The 25,766-nt window shown below is 44.9% G+C and overlaps 1 protein-coding gene across 3 annotated transcripts; it reads right to left on the bottom strand.

Annotated features, from left to right (window-relative positions):
• Positions 1-10,839: 10,839 nt before the first annotated feature.
• Positions 10,840-24,902, bottom strand: LOC147634616 (uncharacterized). Of its 3 annotated transcripts, none has more exons than XM_086803745.1 (7): positions 24,747-24,902; positions 24,312-24,484; positions 24,069-24,169; positions 23,688-23,738; positions 23,534-23,587; positions 11,354-11,458; positions 10,840-11,024 (listed from the first exon to the last, which is right to left on the bottom strand). In XM_086803745.1, the coding sequence occupies exons 1-7, from the start codon at positions 24,854-24,856 to the stop codon at positions 10,959-10,961; spliced, it is 660 nt and encodes a 219-aa protein (XP_086659871.1). In that variant the 5' UTR covers positions 24,857-24,902; the 3' UTR covers positions 10,840-10,958. The 3 variants fall into 3 exon arrangements, with proteins under 3 accessions (XP_086659871.1, XP_086659872.1, XP_086659873.1); XM_086803746.1 differs by having other exon boundaries at positions 10,840-11,019; XM_086803747.1 differs by having other exon boundaries at positions 24,312-24,490; positions 24,747-24,873.
• Positions 24,903-25,766: the final 864 nt, after the last annotated feature.

Raw genomic sequence — 25,766 nt, 5'->3', positions numbered from 1 at the left:
CCAACAAGATTATTGTATGTTGAGTCCTCTCCAAACCATAGAAGCACGGCACACGCATATGGCTCTCTACCCCAAAAACTTACAAAAACTTGCAATCTCATGGGTCAAAAACGTGCAATTTCATGGGGTCAAAACCTGCAATTTCATGGGGTCAAAACCTACAATTTCACAGGGTCAAAAACCAGATCATGAGGGAAACCCACGTTTTTTTGTTTCCAAAAATTCAATTGTGAAACCATCGATATTCCTTCCATAGAGGCACATTGACGCGTGGTTGGCAGGTAGGGAAAAGCCCTCCCTCAAAGCTCTACATGATAGTCTACCACCATCTGGCTTTCTTTTTCACTCTATTGATAGGAAGAGGCCTGACGGCCATAACACCTATACCTTGTGCAAACATAACAGCTTTCACCTCAAGCATGCTTATATCCAAAGTAAACATTTTGCCCACTCATTTTCTCTTTGTAACCAAACGACATTTATTGTTGAAGTCCTTAACATAGCAACCGTCAGGGTTAAAGTGTCTCTACAAACCTTGCTCAATGATCTGTCCCCAATAGAAACCAAATTCTTTATTATGTTAGGCACATGAAGTACATCAGCCAAGTACATCATCTTGCCATTCTACATAGTCAATTGCACATTTCCAATGTGAGAAATAGGACGACGAGCCGTGTCATCCCCCATGTCTACATAACCTGGTTTTTCTAGTTTTTTGACATTCTAAACCACTCCATGATAGATTATGTGGTTAGAGGATCCCGAATCTACATACCATACATCATCACCATTTTTAGGTGCATTTGCGATCACTGAATTCAACATTTTCTACATAACAAATAAATGCTCACATCTATCTTTAACCTGCTCAAAGATACGTAATTGTTAGTCACTGAATTCAACATGTACTGCATAACAAGCAAATGCTCACATCTATCTTCAGCCTTCTTGAAGATACATTTGTAGTCATTGAATTCAACGTATGATGCATAACAAAAAAATGCTTACATCTTTCTTCAGCCTGCTTAATTGAAGATGCATAATTGTTTTGCTATACAACTTGCCATTTTTTATGTCACTTTGCTCCTTATATAACATTCTGTTGTTGCAAGGTGACCTGGTTTGCCACAATAAAATCAATCCTTTGAGTTTGATCCCGGTTTCTCTCTTTGCCAATTACCTCATCCTCTCTGGCTTCCCATGCCTTGAGACTAGCATCCTCCACCTGTGTGTTTGCTATTGCTTTGCAAATCAATAGACCGCTGGTGCGCTCATAATTTTGATTTCCAAAACAACCACCACCTTGTCCTTGATCGTGACCTCTACCTAAATTTGATTAGAAGTCATGTTTTGAAGTGTTCTTTCTTTGGGAGGAAGAGTCTTCACCCAAAGAATTCTCTTCTATGATTAACATAAAAACCAAATCCTAAAAGTTGGGAACATTCTCTCTTACAACTATCTATAGAGGTCTTGAATAGCTTATATTCTAGGCTTTGTTTAACCCTAGAGGCCAAAAGACGCCATTACTTCACATCTAGGGAAGGGATGTTATTATGGCTTTATTGCTCAGTTTGTAAGTAAATTTGATTACTAACAGTGTACTTTGCAATTTAATTTGAGAATTAAAGTTTCTAAATAACTTCTATTTTATTTTAATGAAATATGAATCTCCACAGAGGATAGGTGTTCCTCCTTGCTGTTGCACTGTTATCTGCTTTTCTATCTCCTCTAACCAGTTTTGCAGGTGGAGAAAGTTCGAAAGAAGCCCTTGATAGGGTGAAGGAGGCCTCTCCCCGTGGGGCTGGAGTCCTTCATCTTTCTCGTTTGGCATTCTCTTTTGTGTTTCCTCCTTGCGGGCTCGTTTCAGGTCTTCTTTTACCTTTAGGTAATTCTTCCTTGATGGCATGCAGCAGCTTGTATCTATTTGGTTATTCTTAACTCCTTTGCCGGAAGAAGTGCCGCTGTCCTACTCGTCAGCTCCGTCTAGCATTGATGAACCTTCTTCTTGTATGCAACCCCACTCAGATGGTGAGGGTGCAGCCTCTTCTCCGGTAAGGTAATGGTTGACCTTGAACAGAGTTTCTCTGGTCTGTTGCTTTCCCCCCGTTCTTAACTCCCTTGCCGGAAGAAGTGCCGCTGTCCTACTCGTTAGCGCCGTCTAACTTTGATGAACCTTCTTCTTGTATGCACCCCCTCTCAGCTGGTGATGGTGCAGTCTCTTCTCCGCTACGGTATTGGTTGACCCTGATCAGAGTTTCTCTGTTCTGACGCTTTCCCACCATTCTTGCAGAAGGTAGAGAAGACTTCGCGGGTAGCTGCAACTTCATGTTGTGGTGTTTTTGATCTCGATTATGGAGAGGCTTGAAGTCGAAGGTAAATCTGCGGGCCATGATTTTCTTGGTCAGAACTGAATTGTTCTGTCTTTCTTGCAGGAAACTCCCCCAAGTCATTGGAGGTCTGCCGATAGGAGCAACTATGGAACTGTGGAGCACGCCAGGTCACTTTGCCCTAGCTGCTTTTTCTGCTTCTCTGGATTGGCTCTGGTAACTGTTTGCATGTTGATCCTCTTCTAAACCTGTAGGGCATTGAGATGGATTTGCTTACTGAAGTCTGCAGATTGCTTCAATTAGTGCTCTGTCCTTAGAAAGGATTAAGATAATTTTATCTCTGGTTTTTTCCAATTTGTCCCTGGTGTAATCTGAGGCTCTCTTTTGGAACTTAATCAGTAACCTCTTTTCCTAACTGAATAGGATTTGTGTTTGTTTGCTCCAATATCTGATGCATGATGTAATTAGACATACCGAGAGAGGCGGGCCCTTGATTTCGGGGTTGTCAAAAGTGGCTGCAATCCTCTAAAGCCAGGCATGCCAGAGATACTCACATCTTATAACATTCCATAGAGTTGTTGAGCATCCTATGTTTTCTCCTAGCATTGTGTTCTTCAAGTTTACATCTATACCCCATCTCAGGATAGCTGCATGTAGCTCTTTGAAAGAATTTGAGATGTGCTTGCAGTGGAAAAATATGTGTAGATCGTCCTCAGGTAATCCACATCTGGCACATTGATCTGAGGCGATGTTAAGCTTTGCAGCCTTGCTTTGTGTCCACAGTGCTCTGTAGGCTACCAGCCAGGCTAGGCAAGATTTCTTTGGTTCAATGTGTGAGCTCCATAGCTCCTTGAGGCTGTTGTACCATTGTTTCCTGTCCCAGGTGATATTCCATCTGATGGATTGGGGGGGATTTTTCCAGATTAGGGATGGGGAGAAGGGGTTTGTCCTTTGGCCAGTGGAAAGCTAGGATGTTGAAGGTGGGGGATCTGCTGTTTTTCCAGATTTCCTGAGGGTTCCATTGGTTTGCTCTGCTTTGGATTAGATCTAGCTCAGGGGTTCTGCAATCGAATTTGGCTATACCAGCTCTGCTCTTGTGAGCCAGGAGCCTTGGTGAGGGTTGAACATGTCTGCCCAGGTTGCTAGACCTTTTTTGTGTAACTTGAGGGCTATTTTCTCTTCTTCTGGCTCAAGGAGGGAATGAGGGAGAATAGACCACCACCAGCAAAAGTCGGAGGCTAATATACCTTCTGTTTTGTTGTCCTTGGGACTGATGTACAGAGCACTTTTAATTCTGAACCAGGCCTTCCAGATGGAGGTAACTAGTTGGCTTCCTTTAGGGGATATGGGGTGCTTGGAGGCTACTAAGGTGGTGATGGGAAGATTGAGCCATTTATTGTGGCCAGTGATTGTAAACCTTGGGGTGTCCTTGACCAGAAGCTGTGCCCAGTCTTCAGTGGGATTCTCCATAGCTCTGATGATCCATTTAGCTGCCATTCTGTCAGCATACAGACGAATGTCTTTGATCCCCAGCCCTCCCTTGGTTTTGGCCAACGTGCAGGTGTCCCATTTTACTTTAGGTCTACTCCTGTTCCATGGGTCGCCTCCCCATAGGTAGTTTCGGCAGAGCTTGGTTAGCTCATTGAGGTCAGCATCCGGAGGTCTCCAGCAGCTGAGGAAATATATTGTAGAAGGGATGATGAAGTGATTAAGTACCATAATTCTCCCTGCTAATGATAGCTGCTTCCTTTTCCATCTCAGTAGCTTGCTTTCTATTTTCTCCATTACCCATTGCCATCTTTGTCTCAGTGTCACCTTGAAGCCCATGGGGATACCGAGTAACCTGAAGATCTCTCCATCCTGAATGCTGTGGCAGCCAGAGTCGATGAGCCAAGAGGGAGGGGTTTCTATGTGGGTTTTGATTCCTGTTTTGCTGTGATTGATTTTGGATCCTGAGGCATCACAGTAAGTTTGTAGGCGATTCCAGAGAACCTTGATGTTCTCTTCTTCGTTTGCTATAAGACTGTTAGTGTCGTCAGCAAACATCTGAGTGCACATTTGTTCTCCGTTGGGTAGTTTGATTCCAACTAGTTCTCCTTTGCTGATCTTGTCCTTTATTAGCCAATTAAGACCATCTGCTGCTATGGCATAGAGGAGTGGAGCAAGAGGGCATCCTTGTCTGATACTCTTTTTAAGAGGGAAGGGGTCTGACAGATCTCCGTTGAAGATAATTTTGGCTCTGGCATTTCCGAAAAGGGTTTTTACCATATGGGAGAACTGGGGTCCCAAGCCCATCTCTGAGAGATTGGAGGATGTAGTCCCACTGAATTCTGTCATAGGCTTTCTCAAAGTCAATCTTGATAAACAGGAAGTCCTGGCTGGATTTTTCTGCATATTCAAAACCTTCCCATAGTGCAATAATGGAGTCCAAGATGTATCTGCCTTTGATGAACCCCTTTTGTTCCTTTGTTATCCATTGATTCATGTGTTTATTCAGCCTGAGGGCTAAAGCTTTGGCGATGATTTTGTAAACACTGTTGAGCATTGTGAGGGGTCTCCAGTTGCCCATGAGCTCCTTGGGGCCTTTTTTATGGATCAGCTTGATAAGGCCTTCATTGATTTGTGCAGGCAATGCTCCATATTTCAATGATTCTTTCCAAACTTTAAAAATGGGGTCTGTTAGCACATCGCAAAAGGTTTGGAAAAATTCAGCTGGCAGTCCTCACCTGGACTCTTCTTGGGTTTGAGGGAGAAGATGACCTCTTTGATTTCTTCGTGAGATATATCTTGATCCAGAGTAGCGGCTAAGTTGGCTGGGACTGTTCTAGGTCTGACTGATTTGATTGCCTCCATTGCGGCTTCCTTAGTTGGGGAGGGGGGACCTTCTTCCTGGAAAATGCTGCGGTAATAATCAGTGAGCATCTTTTTGTTCTCAGCTTGGTTCAAGGCCTGAATTCCCTCCTTGTTTTTAAGCAAGGGGATATGCTCTTGTCTTTGTTTGACCTTGAGCATTTTGAACATTTCTTGACATGGCCTGTCTGCTTTCCCTGACCACCAATCCCTGGTAAAAAGCTTAGTATGTTGGAGATTTCTTCTTCTCTTTTGATTTTGGCTCTGATCTGGGAGGTATTAGTTGGGAAGGTTGAGGCCTCTTGTACTTGTAGCTGCTCTTGGAGTTTTTTGAGTCTGCTGGTTCTGTGAGCTGAAACCTCCTTCCTGACCTGCCGGAGTAGGTTTTGGGTAGACTTGACTGCCAGGCTCCAAGCTTTGGCCGGGGAGAGGTTGTTGCTGAAGAAGGATTCCCATATGTGTTTGACTTCTTCTTGAACTATGGGCAATTTAAAAAGAGCTGGATCTGTGTGAAACCAGCATGATTTGGGTCTGAGGTCTTGATTGTCTATTGTAGTGATGATGGGGTAATGATCTGAGATGCATGTGGAAATGTCTACAGCACATTCACACCTATTGTATTTAGAGTAGATTTCACCACTTGCGTATGCTCTATCTAGCCTGGCTTTTCTGGATAGATCTCCTGTAGAGTAGTTTTGCCATGAGAAGCTTCCTTCTTGACCCAGATCTTGTAGATTGAACTTGTGTTTTACCTTTTCCCATACTTGTTTCTCTGAAGAACTGAATAGGGATTGACCTTTGGATTTGAATCTATCTTTGAGGGTTTCCACCATGTTAAAGTCCCCCATAATCAGCAAAGGTGCTCTCAGCCTTAGCAGGGAATTCCAGGTTCTGGTCCTCTGTTTCTGTGGGCCGTGGGCATACACTCCTACCAAGGAGAAGCTATTCATGTGAATTACTATCCATTGGTTGTTGCTGTCTATGTGAAAGTCTTTTAGATCCCGGATGCAGTCATAATGAATGCCCACTACAAGACCTCCAATTCCATGAGAGTGAAGTGAGCTCACCCAAAAGTGCTCTGGGGAGATGGTATAGAGCCTTCTGTTCAGTTCCTCTCCTGAAGTCTTAATCTCAACTAGTGAGATGATATCCAAGTGCCCTTTAGCTTTGAGCCATTGTTTTACTAACTGTGCTTTCTTAGGATCTGTAAGTCCTTTGACGTTGAAGCTTGCAGCTTTCATTACCTTTTATTTGGGGGTTTGTTCAGCCCTCCTTTAGTGATTGATTGGCAGGTGTGCTCTGCCTCTCTTGAGCTCTTTGCTTATCTCCATGTCATTGGGGTTGCCTGTTTGAGGATTAGAGCTCTTTTCAGAAGCTGGCATGACTGTTGTATCCATATCTGTTGCATCCAGGTTGTCTACTTCCTTATCTGGCCTCAGTTTGTTAATGGGGGTATTTTCGACAGAGTCATTTTCTTCTTCCGTGTCACCTGGATCTGGGACAGCAGCTAAAACTGAATATCTGTTGGGTTTGACTAGAGGGTGAGGGGGTTTGGGCTTGGAAAAGGGTTTCCTTCTGCTGACTTGTACGAACTCTGGTTCTTTTAGGCTTCCATTAGTCGGAGGAGGGCCTGGGTTCGGGAGGGCTTGACTTAGGTTGGGGGGGGGTTCTTTTTCAACTACTTGGGGGAGGATGAGCTGTGGGTTTTTGATGGGACAATTCCTGATGAGGTGCCCTTGTTTCCCACAGTGAAAGCATGAGTTTGGTAGGTGTTTGTAGAGAATTGACTGAGTGTGAGAGAACTCACCACATCCTATTTCTATCTTGTCTGGGAGAGGGAGGGACAGATCAAGTTCGACGAGGACTTGGGGGTGCCAAGCGGGGTTGTAGTCCGAGAAGGCTTTGGTATCGAGGACTTGACCTAGGGGTGCTAAAATAGATTTGATCCACGGATTTAAGTGTATGGGTAGATTAGGGAGCTCGACCCACACCGGATACGCTGAGGATTTGGGGCCATCTGGATTGAAGTCCTTTGTCCACCTCATGAAGCAGAAAGGGAGGTGTCTAAATGTCCATTGACCAGAGCTGATGACCTTCATTGCCATGCTAGGATATTTGAATAAAAAGAGGTAATAGCCTTTGGCTAGAGCTTGAGTAAGGGTTACCTCAACTCCAAGAGGGGACCAGCTTTCTCTAATCCAAGCTCTCATTGCTTCCTTAGAAGGTCTCGGCCCAAAGAGAAGGCCCACCAGACATCTTTCGGTATACTCTTCTACTTTGCTTCTGACCTGTTCTATTGGAAGACTTACGTGTACAGTGTTGGTGGATTTATTACCTGGGGTGGTGCTGTTGGCTGCCTCTTTCTGTGGGGCTGCTTCTGTTGTTGCCTGCTCTTTTGCTGCTAAAAGGGAGGCCTCTTTGTATTGTTCCTTGTTCTTCATGGTAAGAAGCTGTTCTTTGGCTTCTTTTAATTCCTGCACCAACCTGGTGTTTTCGTCCATTACAGCGTCGATGATTGAGTCTCCACTCCAGGGTTTTTCAGGAATGGGGTTCCATGGGTTTGGGTGAGGGGCGAGGTGAGAGGTTGAGGGAGAAGCTACAGTAAAGTGACTGCTGAGCATTTGATTAACTTTTGCAGGTGATGCTGAAGAAGTCTGGGGTCTAATCAGGGACGGGCTCCTCCGCTCAATGCCCATGCACTTGGGAGGGCATCTGCCCGCGAAAAATGAAAGCCTACGCTGCAGTTTAAAGAAAGGCGGGAAGATGGGGAAGACAAAGCGCAGAGAATCCTCCTAATTAATCCTGCCCTTTTTTGGAAAAAAAAATATGAATCTCCACAAAAAAACAAAAACAACACACTATTTTGTCTCATGTCATGTATTCTAGTGTACATTGGGGGGAGGGGCGGCTCAAAATGGAAGTTCAGGGTGAGTCAAAAACACTACTAAAAACTATATTGGAGGCTGTGACGGTGCATGTAAAATCAGGGAGGCTAAAGGGAAATATGAGAATCTCTCTCTCTCTCTCTCTCTCTCTCTCTCTCTCTCTCTCTCTCTCTCTCTAAACTTAAAACTATATATCTCTACCATACACCCTCTACTATGTCTTCCTTTTGCTACATTTACAATTGACAGAGTTAGAACACCAGTACACAAAGATAAACCAAGGCTCCTTTGACCTTACAAAGGATAGCAAGTGCTTCTCTGATGAAGAAGAACATTCCTTTGACTTTCCTTTCAAATTCTTTATGTCACCAAGTTTAGAGGTCCAGTATGACATGATGTATTTTTATGTGTCAATTATCTTTACTGTGCACGAAGAGGTGAAGCATGAAAAAGTGAAGCAAAGTAAGAGATGCTCTCAAAATTACCTTTAGAATTTTGGAAGGTTCAGAAATCCAATCAAATGTCAAGAAAGTCATTTTAACTTCTTCTTTTTTGTCTTTGAGAGCATTGGAAAGAAGTCCAAGTAACAATAGATATCAATAGGTGTTGAAAAGCCTCCCCATGTGGATCTCAAGAATTTATTTAAAGAACACATCTTAGCAACATGTTGTCAATGTAGACCAACTTAATATCACAATCCAACTAAACAGAGTATAGTCTTAGCTTCTATTTTATCCCCTCCCTTACACTAGTGCTTTTCCAATGGCTGAACGCTACTTGATAGCCTCTTGTAAGATATGTTTCTTTCATTTAAAGACTATTTTATTACTTTGGATCTTTCTTTAATAGCCAGCTTTGCCTTACTAGTTGACATCCTTTTGATGTGCAGTAAAACCATAAGAAAAGTTCTTTGAATCTCCTCCTTTTCCACTCCCATGTCTTCTACACTTAAAAAATGCACCACAAGCTCTCCAATGAGATTTCTTTATTACATCTTGATAAGCTTCCATGCTATTTAAGCAATAATAAATGTTTGCTTGTAGAATGTGCTGAAAAAGATAGTATTGTGTTAGACATTTATTATTTCTTTATGGAAAAACTTGTGATTAAATTCTTACCATGTAAAATGTGAAGTGAGGCTCTCCCCAAAATTTGATGGAAGCTTTAGAAAAGCATGTGCACACTTGTTGAAATTATGGATAACATGCTTTCTCAAGAACCTTGCCAATATGTCGCTCATATTCAAACTTTCTTATAGAGAAGTGCCTCACTTCTAGTTTTTATTTGATAGATGATAGCATCACATAAGGCCTTACAATTACCATAGGGTTTCCTTGATGGTTGATAAATAATTTCTTTCCCTTTGGAGCCACCTATAGAAACCTTTGGAATATCTAAAGACTCTCCAAATAGTTATACATCTTTACCTATCTAGTACTTCCAATATGCACACCCATCTCTTTGAATGCCTTGTTTCTATTGGGTTATTTGCAAAACTAATATGAAGGTGTAAAAGCGTGCCTAAATCTGCATCTCTACATGCAAAATACAGAAGTTCAGATTACTTATTTTTATGGACAAGATAGGTGACCATCTATATTAGGGCTTGTTTAGAGGGCAATCTTTGGTCCGTGTTAGGTGGACTCTCATAATCATGGCCAAGAATATACCCGCTTGATTTCTTTACTGTTTAATTGTATGATTCTATTTGTTTTGCATAATAGAGTCCTTACTTTTGCTCACAACCATAGAGACATTTGATTGTTTTAAGGCCAGCTAGTAGGTGCCACTCTATCTCAAATTATTCAATGTCTACAATTGCAAGCCTCTCACCATCTTTTTATCAGTAAATAGTTTGAGGAACATCAACAATGAAAAGCTCCAAGGTACATCTTCTCCTTTTGGAACTTAGAAAGCCATCAAAACAAGGCTACCTAATTCACCTTTTTAACCTTTTTCAATTCAAAATACTCCAATTTGATGCAGATTATCAATCTCTTGTGAAGTGTATGAAGTTAGTTATAAAAATCAAATTGTTAGCTAGCAAAATGTTAAGTGATGCTTAGTTCTATTTCTAGTTACTTTTTGGGTTGGTGTTGTAAAGTAATGGTATTTTTTTCACATTCAAGAAAATATTCTTCTTCTTTGAAAGCTTGAAAGCATGCCTACCTCCTTGGAGAATATCTTTTATGTTGTAACATAGAAGAAATCTCCAAGCTCAGCTCGAAATAAATTTGTTTGTTTGTGTTTGCTAATGTATCTCTAAAAATAAAATAAAAAATGCTTCCTATCCTCTTATGCTAATCCCAACTTTATCACATGCAGAAGCAAAGTCTTGGCTCATAGATATTTGAGCACTCTTTCAACTTCATAAGAATTTGAGAACCAGTAAATAGCTGTGTTGAAGATTTGTGACTCAAGAAGAGAAGACGTTCCATCTTTGAAGGATGACGATCCTAGATAGTGAGATTTAGTGAAGAATGGAAGCAGTGATATTAGATTCTTCTGGCCCTTTGTTGTGATTCTTTGTAATCATGTTAGTATCCTGTTTTAAAGAGAGAGGTTGGTTGTTTGCGTATTAGTTCAAATTTGAAATTTAGATTTTTTAGAAAATAATAGCTTAATGTCTAAAAAAACTTATTAGTTCAAGCAATCTGAGTTTGAATGAAAATATTTTCGCACTCAATACAAAAAGCACAGGGATCTTCATGCAGAAACTAACGGTAATTGGAGCCACAGTGCCACCAAGATCAGTACAAACAAAGAAACAAGAAGGTAGCCCCTTCAAAAGGAATTGATATATTTCAGCCCTTTTTTAAATACATAGTAGAAATTTTCACCACATTTTCCAACAAGGTAGTGTGAAAAAATTCGTGTGCTAGCAGCAGCACACTGTTCATGGGATCTCATCTGCTGCCCCATCCAGCTCGCTAAAGTCAATATCATCCAATCGTCCACTGCCCTGTGAAAAGTGGGCTTCAAAATGAGGTCACTGACTGTTTCAAATAGGAGCAAAAGATGTTATCTTGTTCTATATTAAGGCTCAATGGTGGGAGCCACCCTGCCGCCACAAGGTACATTATAGGGAAGGAAGTTTTCAATGCCAATGATAGACTCTCTACATGTAAACAGTTGATGTTGCTTTGGTTTTGAACCCTTGTAGTCAGCAAACAAGTGTAACTACTAAAGCCTGTGTGTTTAAATATTTTTTGCACTATCACCACACAGTAGCATAACCTTAGCCCATGTTAATTTTTGGAGTACCAAGGAGGTGCACAAAGTAAGACTTACTTGCTTATTATTCACCTTCCCTAAAAAGCCTGTGGCCTTGAAATTCTTGAGCTCCAGTGCTCCGAGCTTTGCCTGGGCTGCATTCACGGTAATTTGAAAGCTCACCTAAAGAACAGTCATGAGAAGCTCTTAGTCACTAAAGCTGTCACAGCATGCCATACAAACTCCTCAGTTCCCAAATGCAAACCTCTGCTGTCAAGACCACAATATTGCATACAGAATATAGAGCAATGATATGGGCACCATGAAGACAGAAAGTGGCTCAGAGAAGAGAGCAATCAGATGAGTGGAGCTATAGATTCCTGGATTGATTGTTGCATTCATTGATTTCTACAAAAGCACTAAATTTTGAAGAATGTGGGAGTTCTAATTAGACGATTTTTACTATATACTTTGGAAAGCCCCAAATCTGATTTCTGATTCAACACTGTGCCGGTATATTTTTGTTGTTGCTGCTGATATGGAGGTACTAAGCACGCTGCTGATGTGGAGGTACTAAATACACACAGGCTGAGGCAGTACACGAACACCAACATGCACAAAAGAAAACAAGGTGGCACGGCTGGGAGTGCTGCGCGGCTGCACGGGCAGGCGGGTTAGGAGATGCGCGAGGCACAGAGAGAAGGAGGGGGCAGGGGGGGTGGGCGCGGGGGGGCAGAGGGCCGTGGAGGAAGAACCGAGATCCAGGGAGGAGGTGTCGGAAACAGCCGCCGGCCAGGAAAAGGAGAGAAGGACGAGTTTGACAAAACCCTGGCGTAGTGGCCACAGCACAACAGCTGACGGACGTCAACAGAAACGGCACTGAGCAACTAATGTGTGAAGTCGATGGCATGCAGCTGCAGTAGGCCATGATAGCGTGAGCTATGGCCGCAGAGCTGACGGACGGCATGGAGACAGCACCACACAGCATGGATATGTTTGATCCTCCATAGCTGTCACTTCAGTTCAGCTCTCTAACCCTAATTTCCTACAATTAATATTAGAGCTCTGCGATGGTGGACGTATCTACGCTACCGTGTTACGGGCGCACTTCGCTGACCTGCTGTGGTGACTTGGCTGCTGCCGTTCAGTGATGGCTTCCGTCTGTGCACGGTGGGTTTCTGCATCGACCATCAATATCCACGTGGTGGCCGTAGTTTAGTGGTGCTGCTCGTTGCTCGAATCTGCACCTCAGTAGCTGTACGCCGACACCTTTGCAGTGCACAGAGAGAGAGAGAGAGAGAGAGAGAGAGAGAGAGAGAGAGAGAGAGAGAACAAGAATATTCAGAGAGAGGATATATGCACGATCGAATGATGATTTTAAAGCTTACACCAAGTACATGCTTTTACAGGCTCAAAAGCCTCATCTTTGACACATCACATTTACTAGGGCAATGACACATGGTTAGGCCAAAAACATCACTGCGTATCACATTCACATAAAACGGCTATAAGAGGTTGTTCACACACACTTACTCACATAAGTGAGTGTTCACACACACACAAACAGGGGTACACGTATACGATGGCTACACACACAGAGACTCCGAAATACCCAACACCATAGTCAACAGGCGGCCCCTTGATGAGGGAGGGGCCGCCTGGTGACTCGGGGGGAAGGGCAGCCATCAGCGAGGCTGCAATAGTCATCTCCACTCAATCTGTGAACTGATACATCCATCGCCTCACCTGCCAAGCTGCTGTCTCTGAAGGGGGTCGGGTGCAGCAGGGGGGCACCGGAATGGCTAGGGGAGACTAAGGGAGGTGGGGACAAAACAATGGGGGAGAAAAGGGGGAGGAGGCCTCTAATGGGGGGGGGGGGGGGGGGCAAGGGGGGAAGAACCACGACAAAGGGAGGGGGAGGGGGGGTGAAGGAGGTGGGGATTTCAACAGAGAGAAGGGGGATCACAATAGAAAGGGGGGGAAGCACATGAGGGGGAGGAGAACCAGCGGGGGCGAGGGGGGGACCACTGGCTCCGGAACCCAGGAGGACGGCAGGAATCTCCTGGGTGCCAGGGGTCACCACGTCATCCATCCATTTCCTCGTTAGGAACTAGATGCTCATAATGGTTGTGAGTCGGCAGCATTACCCCGAGAGAGCCATCTGCATGGCGATCTGGCTGGTGGCACCACCTAGGGCGACCAATTGTCTACCAACACCTAGTTCCTGCTGGCCTGGGAGGGAGGCTGGGCCGCAAGGGTTGACCAGTCAGGTGCCTCCACCACCGCCACCTAGGGCAACAAATTGTCTGCCAACACCTAGTACCCTCCTCCTGCTGGGCTTGGGAGGGAGGCTAGGCCGCAAGGGTCGACCGGTCAGGTGCCTCCACCCTAGTCACATGCCCTGCGTCTGCTACTCTCGCCGGTCCACCTACTAGGGCCTCGGGCGGGGGTCATGTCCTCTGTGGGCCTCACGTCGAGGGCAAAAATGAGCAAGGTGACCCATCTGGCTGCAGATGAAGCACTGACCGGGGAGATCGGTGTACTCTATCCATTGAAGAATCAGGTCGCCTTGGAGTCTAGGAAGTGCAATAACATGCGGAAGGTCCTCCGGGGAGGCAATGTAGTCTGCAGACTCTGATGGATAGGATGCCCGTCGTCTTGGCAGCCACTGATGTGGCCGTCTGCAGGGCCTCCAAAACCTGCCCAATCAATAGTCCAAACGAGCGAATCAACGGATGATACTCCTTTCGGAGGTTGGGGAAGCAAACCGTCAGACGGGAAAGCCGAATACACTTGCCAGGGGGTTGGATCATAGTTGCATGAAAACGTCGGTTTCATCTTCATAAACGCGTTGTGGAGTTTTGAAACGTGTTAGAAGAGTTTTCAGCGTTTGAAACGTACGGCGTGAAAACATGAGAACATGTCAGCACCTGTTGTGTGAGGCACATTGAAGGCAGCATGGCAGCCTGGGCTAAAGGGCAAAGCAGAAGCTGCAGTAGCACGGTTCTTCTACAGAAATGCCATATCTTTCAATGTAGCTAGAACAACTCATACAGGGACATGGTTTCATGTGTTGCTGCAGCAGGAGCATCTTATGCTCCACCCCATGAGAAGCTTTTGTTCGCTGAAAAAGCATCATTGCAGGCATCCTTGTTGCCCATCAAGGAGTCTTGGGAGAACTTTGGAGTTTCCTTGATTGTTGATGGCTGGACAGATGTTCGCAAGCGTTCCATGCAAGATGTTCTTGCGTACAGTAGAGGGAAATGCTGCTTTGTGACCTCAGTGGACCATTCCGAGATAGGAAAGTCAGCACAAAGACTTTTCGAGCTCTGGGATGAAGCAGTTCAAAAAGTGGGTCCCCATCATGTTCTTCAAAAAATTGGAGATGGTGAGAGTGTTAATAGAGCTGCAGGCCGCAAGTTGTCAGATAAGTATCCTCATATCTTCTTCACACCATGCATGTCTCACTGTCTGAATAATCTATTCAAAGACATTGGGAAGCTTCACTGGGTTGGTCCATTGATTGAGAGTACAAACGACATTGAGACCTTCATCACTAGTCACAACTATATTCAAGCTGTCTTCCGCAAGTTCTCTCGAAAGGACCTGTTGAAGTATTCGGAAACCAAGTTTGCTTACAATTTCTTAATGATGCAACGCTTACAGGAGGTGAGCCATGCACTCATGCAGATGGTGGTTTCTGAAGAATGGAGAACATGTAGCTTGAGTGGCACAGCTGCAAGTATACTAGTGTACACTAAATGCCTTGATGGTGCATTTTTGGATACCATTTGTCAAGTGGCTATAACAGACCAATAGTTTTCAAGATGAGGATGGTCAATGGAGACGATCCTTGCCTGGGAAAAATCTATGAAGGGATGGACAAAATGGTGGAGAAAGTTATGGAGCAGGAAAAGGATGAGCATGATTTGACAAAGAAGGCTACATTCAAATGGGCCAATGTAGAGAGGGGTGCATTCCTCAAATTGAAAGATGCAACTGCTCATGGTCCAAGCCCCGTTTGAGATTGTTTATGGTAAGGTGATTTTGCCACCCATTCTTTGCACAAAGGATGAGATATTTGTGGCTGATGAGTATGTAAGAGACTTGGATATTGCTTTTGCTCAGGCGCAGACAGCCATTGCAAGGTCACAAGACAAGCATAAAAAGGCTGTTGACAAGCATAGAAGGCAATTGGATGTTAAAGAGAATGATTGGGTATTGCTGAAATTTGAGAAAGCAAGACTTGCAAAGAGACCTGGCAAAGAGGGTGCATACCCTAAGCTTGCAACCAGGTACTATGGGCCTTTTCGAGTGATCGAGAAGATCAATGAAGTGGCTTTCAGATTGGCATTGCCTAGTCATTGGCACATACACAATGCTTTTCATGTGAGTCTCCTTTGCAAGTATGTAGGGCCGGAGCCCAATGAAACTGTCATTGAGGATCCACCAGAAGTGGACGAGCTTGAGGAGATCTTGCAGCCAGAGCAGAATGAGAAGAAGGAGAGAGCGTGTAAGACCATTTCAACATGCAAGCAGAAAATGGTCCCTAAATCCTTGGCAGCAACTCTCGAAGTTGATGTAACAGAGGGTGAATTATTAGACGCCATTGATTGCTTGCACAACGGGAAAAGTCCTGGGCTAGACGGTCTACCATCTAAATTTTTTAAGCGGTTTAAAGATCTGATGATCACTCCTCTCCTTCAAGTATGGAAAGAAAGTCTAGACTACGACTCACTACCTATATCCTTGAATGAAGGAATAATCAAATTGATACACAAAAAAGGACCCAAACTAGTGGAATATTCAAGTATTGGACAAACATGCTACAAAACAGGTCGACTCCAATGGAGAGGGACACACTTTGACCTCTTAAAAGTTTGCATCGTGTATCACAAGTAGACATTGCATCGCACTCTTGATCTTTACAAGAAAAGCTAAGAGCAGGGTGCATATTTAAGCAAATATACGCTCATGGTACCATTAAGTTTATACTAGGGTGGAAGTGTAGAAATAAGAATTTATAGACATGTCTGTGTTGCTCACAAGGACTTACCAAGGGACCCCCCCCCTGGTGGATTCATCTAGTGCAAGTGTACCTCAATATGAGAGGCAAAAGCAATTTGTGAGTTAAGAAAGACCTGGGAGGGAGACTGGTGGTGTGTAATGCTGGAAGGAGAAGAAGGTGCCACCCTTAGACTGTAGGAGGGGGCAATGGGCAAGGCAGCCGGCGGCAGTCTATAGCCTGTAAAAGAGGAGTGCAACACGCAAGCAAAACCCAAGCCAAAAAGGCAGAGCAGAAATTGCCACCAAAGCGGAAAAAAAAAGGGGGAAAATGGGACCTTCAATTTGGGCAAAAATTCTTCGAGCAAGGGTTTCAAACATTTCGTAGAAACATTTTGCAGGTTTCAAAAGTTTGAAACGTGTTTTTTTGTGACTATGCTCTACAAAGGAGCATCTGTTTATTACATGTACATACACTAGTGTTAGATGTTTTCTTTTTACCTTTTCTTTCAATTTTCGATGGCTCGGTATATCCATGGTACCATTGTATCACTTTTGATCTCTTAGACCCTTGGGGTCTTTTGTAGACATTAATCTCTCTCTGACTCTCTCTGTGCGCCCGCCGCCGCCACCGCCCTCTCCCGCCTAGGCTAGCTATGTTCTATCTACCTGCCATCTTGTCTGTCTGCCGCCGCCCCCTCTCCCGCCATCTTGCACACATCTCCATCTCTCTCTGCACCCGCCATCTTCGCTATCCGCCGCCGTCCTCTCCCACCTCGGCTGGCCCTGTTCTATCTGGCCTCTAGCAATGTAGAATGTCTACGCTGGACAAATGGTTAAACCCTCAACCAAAAGCTACTCCCACCCTTATCCCATCGTGCATCGGGCCGGCTCCCGTCTTCTCCCGTGTCCTTGACCACAACTTAAGCTGGGTGATTGTGACAATGGTGCTCCCTCTAGAAGATAGAGTGACTAAGATCGAAGAACAGGCTCAGAAGGCCCTTTCAGATCAAAAGAAGCTGATAGACAGGACATTGAACCAACATCAAAAGGAGATTCATGTTGTCAAGACTGAGATCTAGGCAAAGACAACCGGGTAGAGGAAATGGCATTGGCGTCTCGCAACTGGGCAATCTCTAGAGCAACAAGAGGCGAAATCAGGATTCCGGGAGGAGCATGCAGGCCTCTGAAAAGACATAGAAGCAACCACAGAGGAGGTTGGAGAAACCTCCAAATGGGTTGAGGTTGTGAAAAAGCAAAAAACAGTCCACAGCCCAAATGCCACATCCATCACGACGGCCACGCTTGAGGAAGAGAAGCGTCGCCAATCTAGGGCTCTACATGTATGAGTAACAAGCTTGCAAGCGGGCAACTCACCAAAAGTGGACGGTGAGACTTTATGCGCACAGATGGGCCTCATTGACACCCCCTTTGTAGATGCTTGGTGAGCCGAGGACTTGACGAGGGAGAGGCCTCTCCTCAAGTTCAAAGATACGGAGTCCCGTTCGGCATTCTTGAAGAAGAGGGCCACCCTCCGAACCACCAAAATATACCTTGGAGATGACCTCACCCCCCTACAAGTGGAACATAGGAAAGCCGAGATGGTTCAAGTTATGGAAGCCCGCAAGGCAAGACAATGGGCCGTTTATCGTGATGACCAAGTCATCATCACGGATGAACGCCCCACATGACGTGCGGGGTCTATGAGACCACAGATGCACTGAGGATGGGAGTTTGGAATTGCAATGGAACTCTATGGTCAGACACAGGAGGCTTCACAGAGACTTACATAGAGACGCATCAAAGCCCTTAGAGACGCATCAAAGCCCTTAGAGAGGGCTACCCAAAGTGGAGGGTTACACATGGGAGTTAGCTTTCAGAGGACAAACACGCACCACTTGGAGAGGAGGGGGGGGAGGGAGGAGGGGCATGCTTGTTTCGCCCTCATTTGAGAGGCATGCTCACAATGGTTAGACACGATGAGGAGGCTCACTTTATCTGGATAAGATTAGCCAGGCCTGGCTTGAGAGTGATGCATATTGCAGGATGCTACTTCCCGCCAGAGAAATCAGAATATGCATGCAGGTTGACAGAGAAAGGGGAGACTCCATATGCACCATTATTTGCAGACATTGCAGAGTTCTCCCAACAAGGAGAGGTCCTCCTATTAGGAGACTTTAATGCAGGGACAAAAGGGGAACAAGTGCAGACATATGACTTCCAGGAAGATGCCATTATGTTGTCAGAAATTGACTTGGCTGAGATGGGCCTCCAGAGGGCCAACCAGGATATGGGGAATGCAACACCATATGGTAGACACTTCTTGGAGATGGGGGCTATGCATAGGCTGGTTATATATCATGGGCTGTCCAAAGGCCGAAGTTGGACAACCTTACATCTTTTCCGCATGGGGGAGGCACTAGTACGGTGGATTACCTCATGGAGAACTCTTATACCACACATTCTAGACTTCACCATCCCTCCTCCCCCCATACTAGCTGACCACGCATTACTTTCTTTCACGATCTCATGCCCCACCTTACCGCCCACAACCACACCCTTTGCCACCACCTTCACCCGGATTCATTTCCATCATGATCTTGACCACATTTATGAGGACCACCTCTCCCGCCACATTTCAGCTCTCGACTTATCCCTCCCTATCTCCACCATTACATCCCAGCTTTCCTCCATCATCCATCACTCCGCCCACACCAGCTTCCCCTACACCACATGCTCCACAGCAAGTTTGCTAGTGGGATCCCAACCCCAGAATGGATGGTATGATGAAGAGTGCAAAACCACCAGGCTTCGCCTCTTACGCGAGAGGGAACATGGGCTGATTTCAGCACATAAGATGTAACGCATCTTCCATACATTCACTCGCCGAAAGAAACTGGCATTTCTCACCAGACGAGAACAAGAGTTATACCGACTCTTTTTGAGCGAGGACAACTCAGAAGCTTGGCGCATTCTTGAAGAAAAAAATCACAGATCCTAGCCTTTGGGAAGCCTATGCACGATAGGTGTATGATGTGCCAAACCAACCCAACCTATACCACAAATGTCACACATCCCTCGGCCTACATCATCTTATCTCTTTGATTTCCCAAATGTCACTAGGGCTCTTAAAAAGCTGCATAATGGGAGAGCAAAAGATCATAAGGATCTACGCACGGAACATTTTGCCCACGGGCACCACGTATTGGCTCCCATTCTTGCCAATCTTTTTAACAAAGCACTCTGTGAAGGCTTCCCACCCTCCTGGACTACCAACACCATTGTTTCCATCCACAAAGCAAGAGACCCCACTGACCCAAGTAACTACAAGACTATCATGATTGGTTACGCAATGGCCAAAATCTATGGGGCAGTACTAGAGGACATGATGAGCTCTATGGCAGAGAGGATGGGAAATAGAGCATCAAGCCAGGCAGGCTTCAGGAGAAACTTATCCACGCTGGACCATATCTTTACTTTACAGGTTATCATAGAGGAGGCGAGGTCTTCACAAAGAGACATGTGTATTGCTACTTTGTGGATTTCCACAAAGCCTTTGACTCCGTCCCTCGATCCTGTCTCATAGGACACTTGCAAGAGCTCCAATTCTCACATGAGATGATATGGGGTGTGATGGCACTACATGAGGAAGTACTCAGCCGAGTACATGCACTGAGTGGGACCTCGGGAGATATATGTAGCACTATTGGGGTTAAGCAAGGCTGCCCACTCTCACCTATACTCTTTGGCCTATACATTGATGAGATTGCAGTATTTGTGGATAGTTTCGGAGGCAGAGGTTCACCATTGGCTCAGACAGTAGTGCCCATATTGCTATATGCTGACGACATTGTCTTGATCTCAGATTCAGCCGAGGGTTTACAAAAACACTTAAATGCATTGGACAGATTTTGCAAGGAGAGAGACCTTACGGTCAATTTGGGCAAAACCAAGGTTATGATCTTCAACACATCTTATGCAGTCGCCTCACGATTTTCTTTCATATATAGAGATGCACAAGTGGAGATTGTGCAAAAGTATGTGTATCTGGGAGTCACTTTTATGGGCCCTTTGTTTTGCATGACCACAGCTGCCACTAACCGACTTGCAAGGGAGCATGTCTCCCTAGCCCGTATGGAGAGAGAGTGTTTCTAGAGACACATTTCCACGAACCTCGCACAAAGTGCTAGCTCTCTGATACTCTAGTGTACGACCAGTGGCTATGTATGGTGCAACCTTTTGGGGGCCAAGCCTAGGGAAGGATCACTAAAGGAGCATAGAGAGGCTACAGGTGATGATGATGTCACGCATGATCAAGAGTAAGCCATCCGTACCACATGACATTCTACATGCAGAGTTTGGGGTGGCCCCACTGGTTACAGATGCCCTTTTTCAAACTTTCACTTATATTCAGCATGTATACACGCTTGACAGTTTGGCTCCCACGCCTAGCACTAGAGTCCTCTATGCAATTATACTGCGAGAGGGAGAGGGAGCGATTGAGACGAGCTGGACTGCCCTCCTCCTCAGCAACACAGCCACCACCATCACCGACACATGCATGGTACTCAAAGGTAGTCGAGTGATTTCTTACACATGGCATACAAATGGACCGTCTCCCCCCGTTTCACTATAGCCTGGATTCCCCCTACCTTGATCTCTCACGACAGGAGATCAACCGGATCATCCCGTTAGATCTACTCAGGCTACACATACACCAGACATGGGTGTCTCCATCCGAGATTGGTAAGAAATGTGAGTTCTACAGAGATCACTTCTTGAGACTCTCCGAGGATGGATTCTTTGAGATACACAGATACACACATCACATGCTATGTATATCACGAACAGCCAGCTCAGGGTATGCTCCCATTGCCTCAGAGTAGAGACTGGTAGAGCTGAGGATATCCCACATGAGGAGAGGACATGCACAGTATGCATCACAGGAGCAGTAGAGGATGAGGCCCATTATATGTTCAATTGCCCCTGGCTTACTATGAGATACGAGGGAGATTCCACTGTCTCTTCCTAGTGGGATTCGGACCACTCACACAGGTGATACAGTTTGAGGATTAGAGGTGCTTGGGCATGTACTTGATGAAGCTCAGACGACACAGGGATGTAGTGTTGAGGTAGCATGCCAGGAGACAGCCCCGGCTCTGACGGGACACCTCACAGCCTTCCACCACACGGAGACAGATTCGTGAGGTTCTCCGCCGACATGACATGCTCCCATCACAAAGGCCTGACATTCACTCCACCATCAGATCAGTTTTGGTCGAGACGGGTATCGTCATTAGCTAATCACAGCATATCTTGCTCTACACAGGATCATCTGTTGATCACATGTACTGTCAGATGTTTTCATTTAACTTTTTCTTTCAGTTTTCCATGGCTCAGTATATCCATGGTACCACTGTATTACTTTTGGTCTCATAGACCCTTGGGGTCTTTCGTAGACATTAATATAACTTTCTTTCTTTCTGTCTAAACCCTAAACCCTAAACCTCGCACTAAGTGCTAGCTCTTTGATACTCTAGTATGACCAGTGGCTATGTATGGTGCAACCTTTTGGGGGCCAGGACTAGGGAAGGATCACTGGAGGAGCATAGAGAGGCTACAGGTGATGATGATGTCACGCATGATTAGAAGTAAGTCATCTGTACCACATGACATTCTACATGCAGAGTTTGGGATGGCCCCACTGGTTATAGATGCCCTTTTTCAGATTGTCACTTATATTCGGCATATATACACGCTTGACGGAGATCGCCTCCCACGACTAGCACTAGAGTCCTCTATGCAATTATACAGCTAGAGGGAGAGGGAGCGATTTAGACTGCCCTCCTCCTCAACGACACGATTGCCACCATTACCGACACATGCATGGTACTCTGACGACATAGTTGAGTGGTTTCATGCACATGGCATACAGATGGACCGTCTCCCCCCGTTTCAGTATAGCCTGGATTCCCCCTACCTTGATCTCTCAAGACAGGAGATCAACCGGGTCATCCGGTTAGATCTACTCGGGCTACACATACACCAAACATGGGTGTGTCTGTCAACGATTGGTAAGAAAAGTGAGTACTACAGAGATCACTTCTTGAGACTCTTCAAGGATGGATTCTTTGAGATACACGTCACATGCTATGCGTATCACGATCGGCCAGCTCAGGGTATCCTCCCACCGCCTCACAGTAGAGGCTGGCACAGCTAAGGATACCCCACATGAGGAGAGGACATGCACAGTATGCATCACAGGAGCAGTAGAGGATGAGGCCCATTATATGTTCAGTTGCCCGGCTTACTATGAGATACGAGGGAGATTGCACTGACTCTTATGAGTGGGATTCAGACCACTCACACAAGTGATACAATTTGAGGATCAGAGGTGCTTGGACATGTACTTGATGGAGCTCGGACGACAAAGGGATGTAGTGTTGAGCATGCTGAGAGACAGCCCCGGCTCTACCAGGACACTTCATAGAGAGCCATCACAGATTCCTTTGTGGTACACACATCCACATCGGAATCCACTGCCCACAACATTTCCTCTACTACGACATCAAAGCCCACCACCCATACCCACGCTCTAGCTCCACGCCCCAGAGGAGTTCTTAGCGAGAGAGCTCAATCCATTCTGTGAGCCAGACGTCCCCGACCCGAGCATCAAGACCGTCCACCACACGGAGACGGATTCATGAGGTTCTCCGCCGACATGACATGCTCCCATCACAGAGGCCTTACATTTACTCCACCATCAGATCGGTTCTGACCGAGGCGGGTATCGTCATTAGCTAATCACACCATATCTCGCTCTACACAGGATCATCTGTTGATCACATGTACTGTCAGATGTTTTCATTTTACTTTTTCTTTCAGTTTTCCATGGCTAGGTATATCCATGGTACCATTGTATTACTTTTGGTCTCATAGGCCCTTGGGGTCTTCCGTAGACGTTAATATAACTTTCTTTCCCTCTCTCTCTCTCTCTCTCTCTCTCTCACACACACACACACACGAAATGCAAATACTCGTGTTCTCTCAGCAGATTGCTTGCGCATTATTGTCATCCCTAAGATCACTTAACAAAATTTTCCAAGAAATCACAACAGAGTTTGAACCTGCATGGCCTACATTTGCATCTATCAACAGACTTTAAACCTGCGCAAATTCTATCACCCAGCCCATGATTAACACACAAATTTAGAAAACAACAAAAGCAGAACAATAGAGGACACACGAACAGACCTTGCTTTTACCGGGAGGGATCTCTGCAATAGTGTCTATCCGAAGGTTTTCAGCCTGTAAACAAAAGAGATTACAGTATTTCAGTTGCCCCTATTCTCTACATTTCTGCTTATGAACATGAACCAGTAAATACAGAGAAGGTAAATATACTCACAGCATCAAGAGCAGGTTCACCTTGAGCATCATAAACCCTGCCAAATATATCCTGAGAAAAGGCAGCCATTACAAAGAGCACTCCTTCATAAGGACCCTTAACATTGATCCTTGGATATCTCATCTTGACTCTTAAAAGAACACCACTTATATATGTATGCAGCTAGAACCATACACAAGACATGAATCTGAATTTGTAAAATCCTGAGAAAAGGCAGCCATTACAAAGAGCACTCCTTCATAAGGACCCTTAACATTGATCCTTGGATATCTCATCTTGACTCTTAAAAGAACACCACTTATATATGTATGCAGCTAGAACCATACACAAGACATGAATCTGAATTTGTAAAATCCATGGATGATATGCAAAGATGCATACAGCATTATACACAGGCTGTTTGGCTGGATTGACTGCATCTCCTGTGACGCGAAAACACATAGCCCCGAAAGAAGTGCCGCCTGTCACAGTGGTCTGACCTTCTGCAACACCAAGTATAACGCTGTGAAAAATTGTTCCAAGGTTCTACAGCTAAAATTCTTAAGACTCTGCTGAGAAAAGAGGCTCAATAGGCTCAATTATAAGGACAGTTACTCCAAGTTTTTCTGCTGAGTGAAGGCATACCTGGACATGGAACTTCTGTGGCTTGCATGTTTGAGAGAGCAATCTTTACATCTGCAAGAGCTTTGTTTGCATTATCCAGTAGAAGGACCCCTGCCAGAGTTGCACTGCTTAGGAGCAAGCTGCGCCGTGCCGGCTTGAGATAAGAATCCCTCGGTCCATCTGCCAACAATGACCTTCATCTGCGAATAATTCAGACAGAGAAACCAGAAAACCCTAGCAGAGCGTTCTGAAATCCTAGACACGCTTCTCAGAAAGCCTAGCGGATGGTTCAGAAACCCTAGAAAAACATCTTGAAAACTCTACCAGATCATCATGAAACTCTAGAAAAGATCTTTCAAAACACGAGCCTAGAAGCATTTTCAGAAGCCTAAAAAAGCATCTTGACGTTCTGAAGCATGTTAGAAACAGAAATCAAGGCGACACGATGGAGCAAACCTGCCGCAGCAACGTGGAACCCAGTGCTGAGGAGCACCCGTGGCTATATTGCGCACGCCATGGCAGTTGAGAGGGGGCACTTGCAGGTGCAGTATCGTAGTAGGACTCATGGCTGTGTTGTGCCAACCTATCTGCAAATGACTTCGTTATCTAACACGTAGGCTCTATGTGCCCCTTTCACAAAGGGGCGGCGGACATGAAAAGTCTACCTGGGTTCGCGGACATGTAAAAGCACTTTTTTTTCCACCCACTTTCAAAAGTCTAGTTAGGTTCTCAAAGGGGCACATGTTAAAGTTAATTAAGTTAATTGACAATTTTTTTTCAACAAGGTGCATGGGCCAAATGATTTGAGGTCTATCTTTGCAATTTTTGTGTAACCCCCCGGTACTATGAAAGAGAGCATAGTGGGTCGTGGGTACAAGCCCTCAAATTGCCCTTTTTTTTCCAATGAAAGGGAGGGTAGTGGAATTATATGCTATCACTTTCTACGGTAGATTCGAACCCTCTACCTCCCTTTTGGGAGGCACGGATGTTACCACTAAGATAAACCCTAGGAGGCGTCATTTGGCCTTTTCTTAGATATGTGAGATGCCCGCCACTTAGTCAACCTCCCTTAATACAATTTCCCTTCCAGACAATTGTGACACGGATTTTTACCCAACCCTTTTTTGCTACATCATCCCTCGCTTATGTTTGCCACCCTTTCTGAACCCACCCTTACCACAAGGGTTGATTTTTGAGACTAAATTAAGCTTAAATTTGAAGCCTTTTTTGGGCTTCATAATCCTTTTGCGGACTTCAAATGATGCATAAAAAGGTCACCAAAGATTGTAATCATGAAGCTTTATACATATTATAAAAGCTTCAAATTGAAGCCTAAGTATGTAGAGTTTCAAGGGCTATAAGAGTATGTGTATGTGCTTGTATGTACATTTTATTGGGTGTAAATATTAAAAGAGATTAGCTTTTGAGGTATCTCTTCTTTATTAGCATGTACATACTATAAACACTACATAGAAG

The sequence above is a fragment of the Cibotium barometz genome, chromosome 10 (assembly GCF_041138505.1).
Source record: "Cibotium barometz isolate CiBa-2024 chromosome 10, ASM4113850v1, whole genome shotgun sequence".
Lineage (NCBI taxonomy): Eukaryota > Viridiplantae > Streptophyta > Polypodiopsida > Cyatheales > Cibotiaceae > Cibotium > Cibotium barometz.
The sequence above is the reverse complement of the archived record's forward strand: the minus strand, read 5'-3'. Positions and strand labels throughout refer to the sequence as shown.

Excerpts from the sequence above, each read along its gene's own strand:
- LOC147634616 (XM_086803745.1), bottom strand. The coding sequence starts at position 24,856 with ATGAGTCCTACTACGATACTGCACCTGCAAGTGCCCCCTCTCAACTGC. Across the intron at positions 23,588-23,687 it reads GTGAACCTGCTCTTGATGCT|GCTGAAAACCTTCGGATAGA; the intron begins GTGAGTATATTT and ends TTTTGTTTACAG. Across the intron at positions 11,025-11,353 it reads GGAAGGTGAATAATAAGCAA|GGCAGTGGACGATTGGATGA; the intron begins GTAAGTCTTACT and ends CACTTTTCACAG.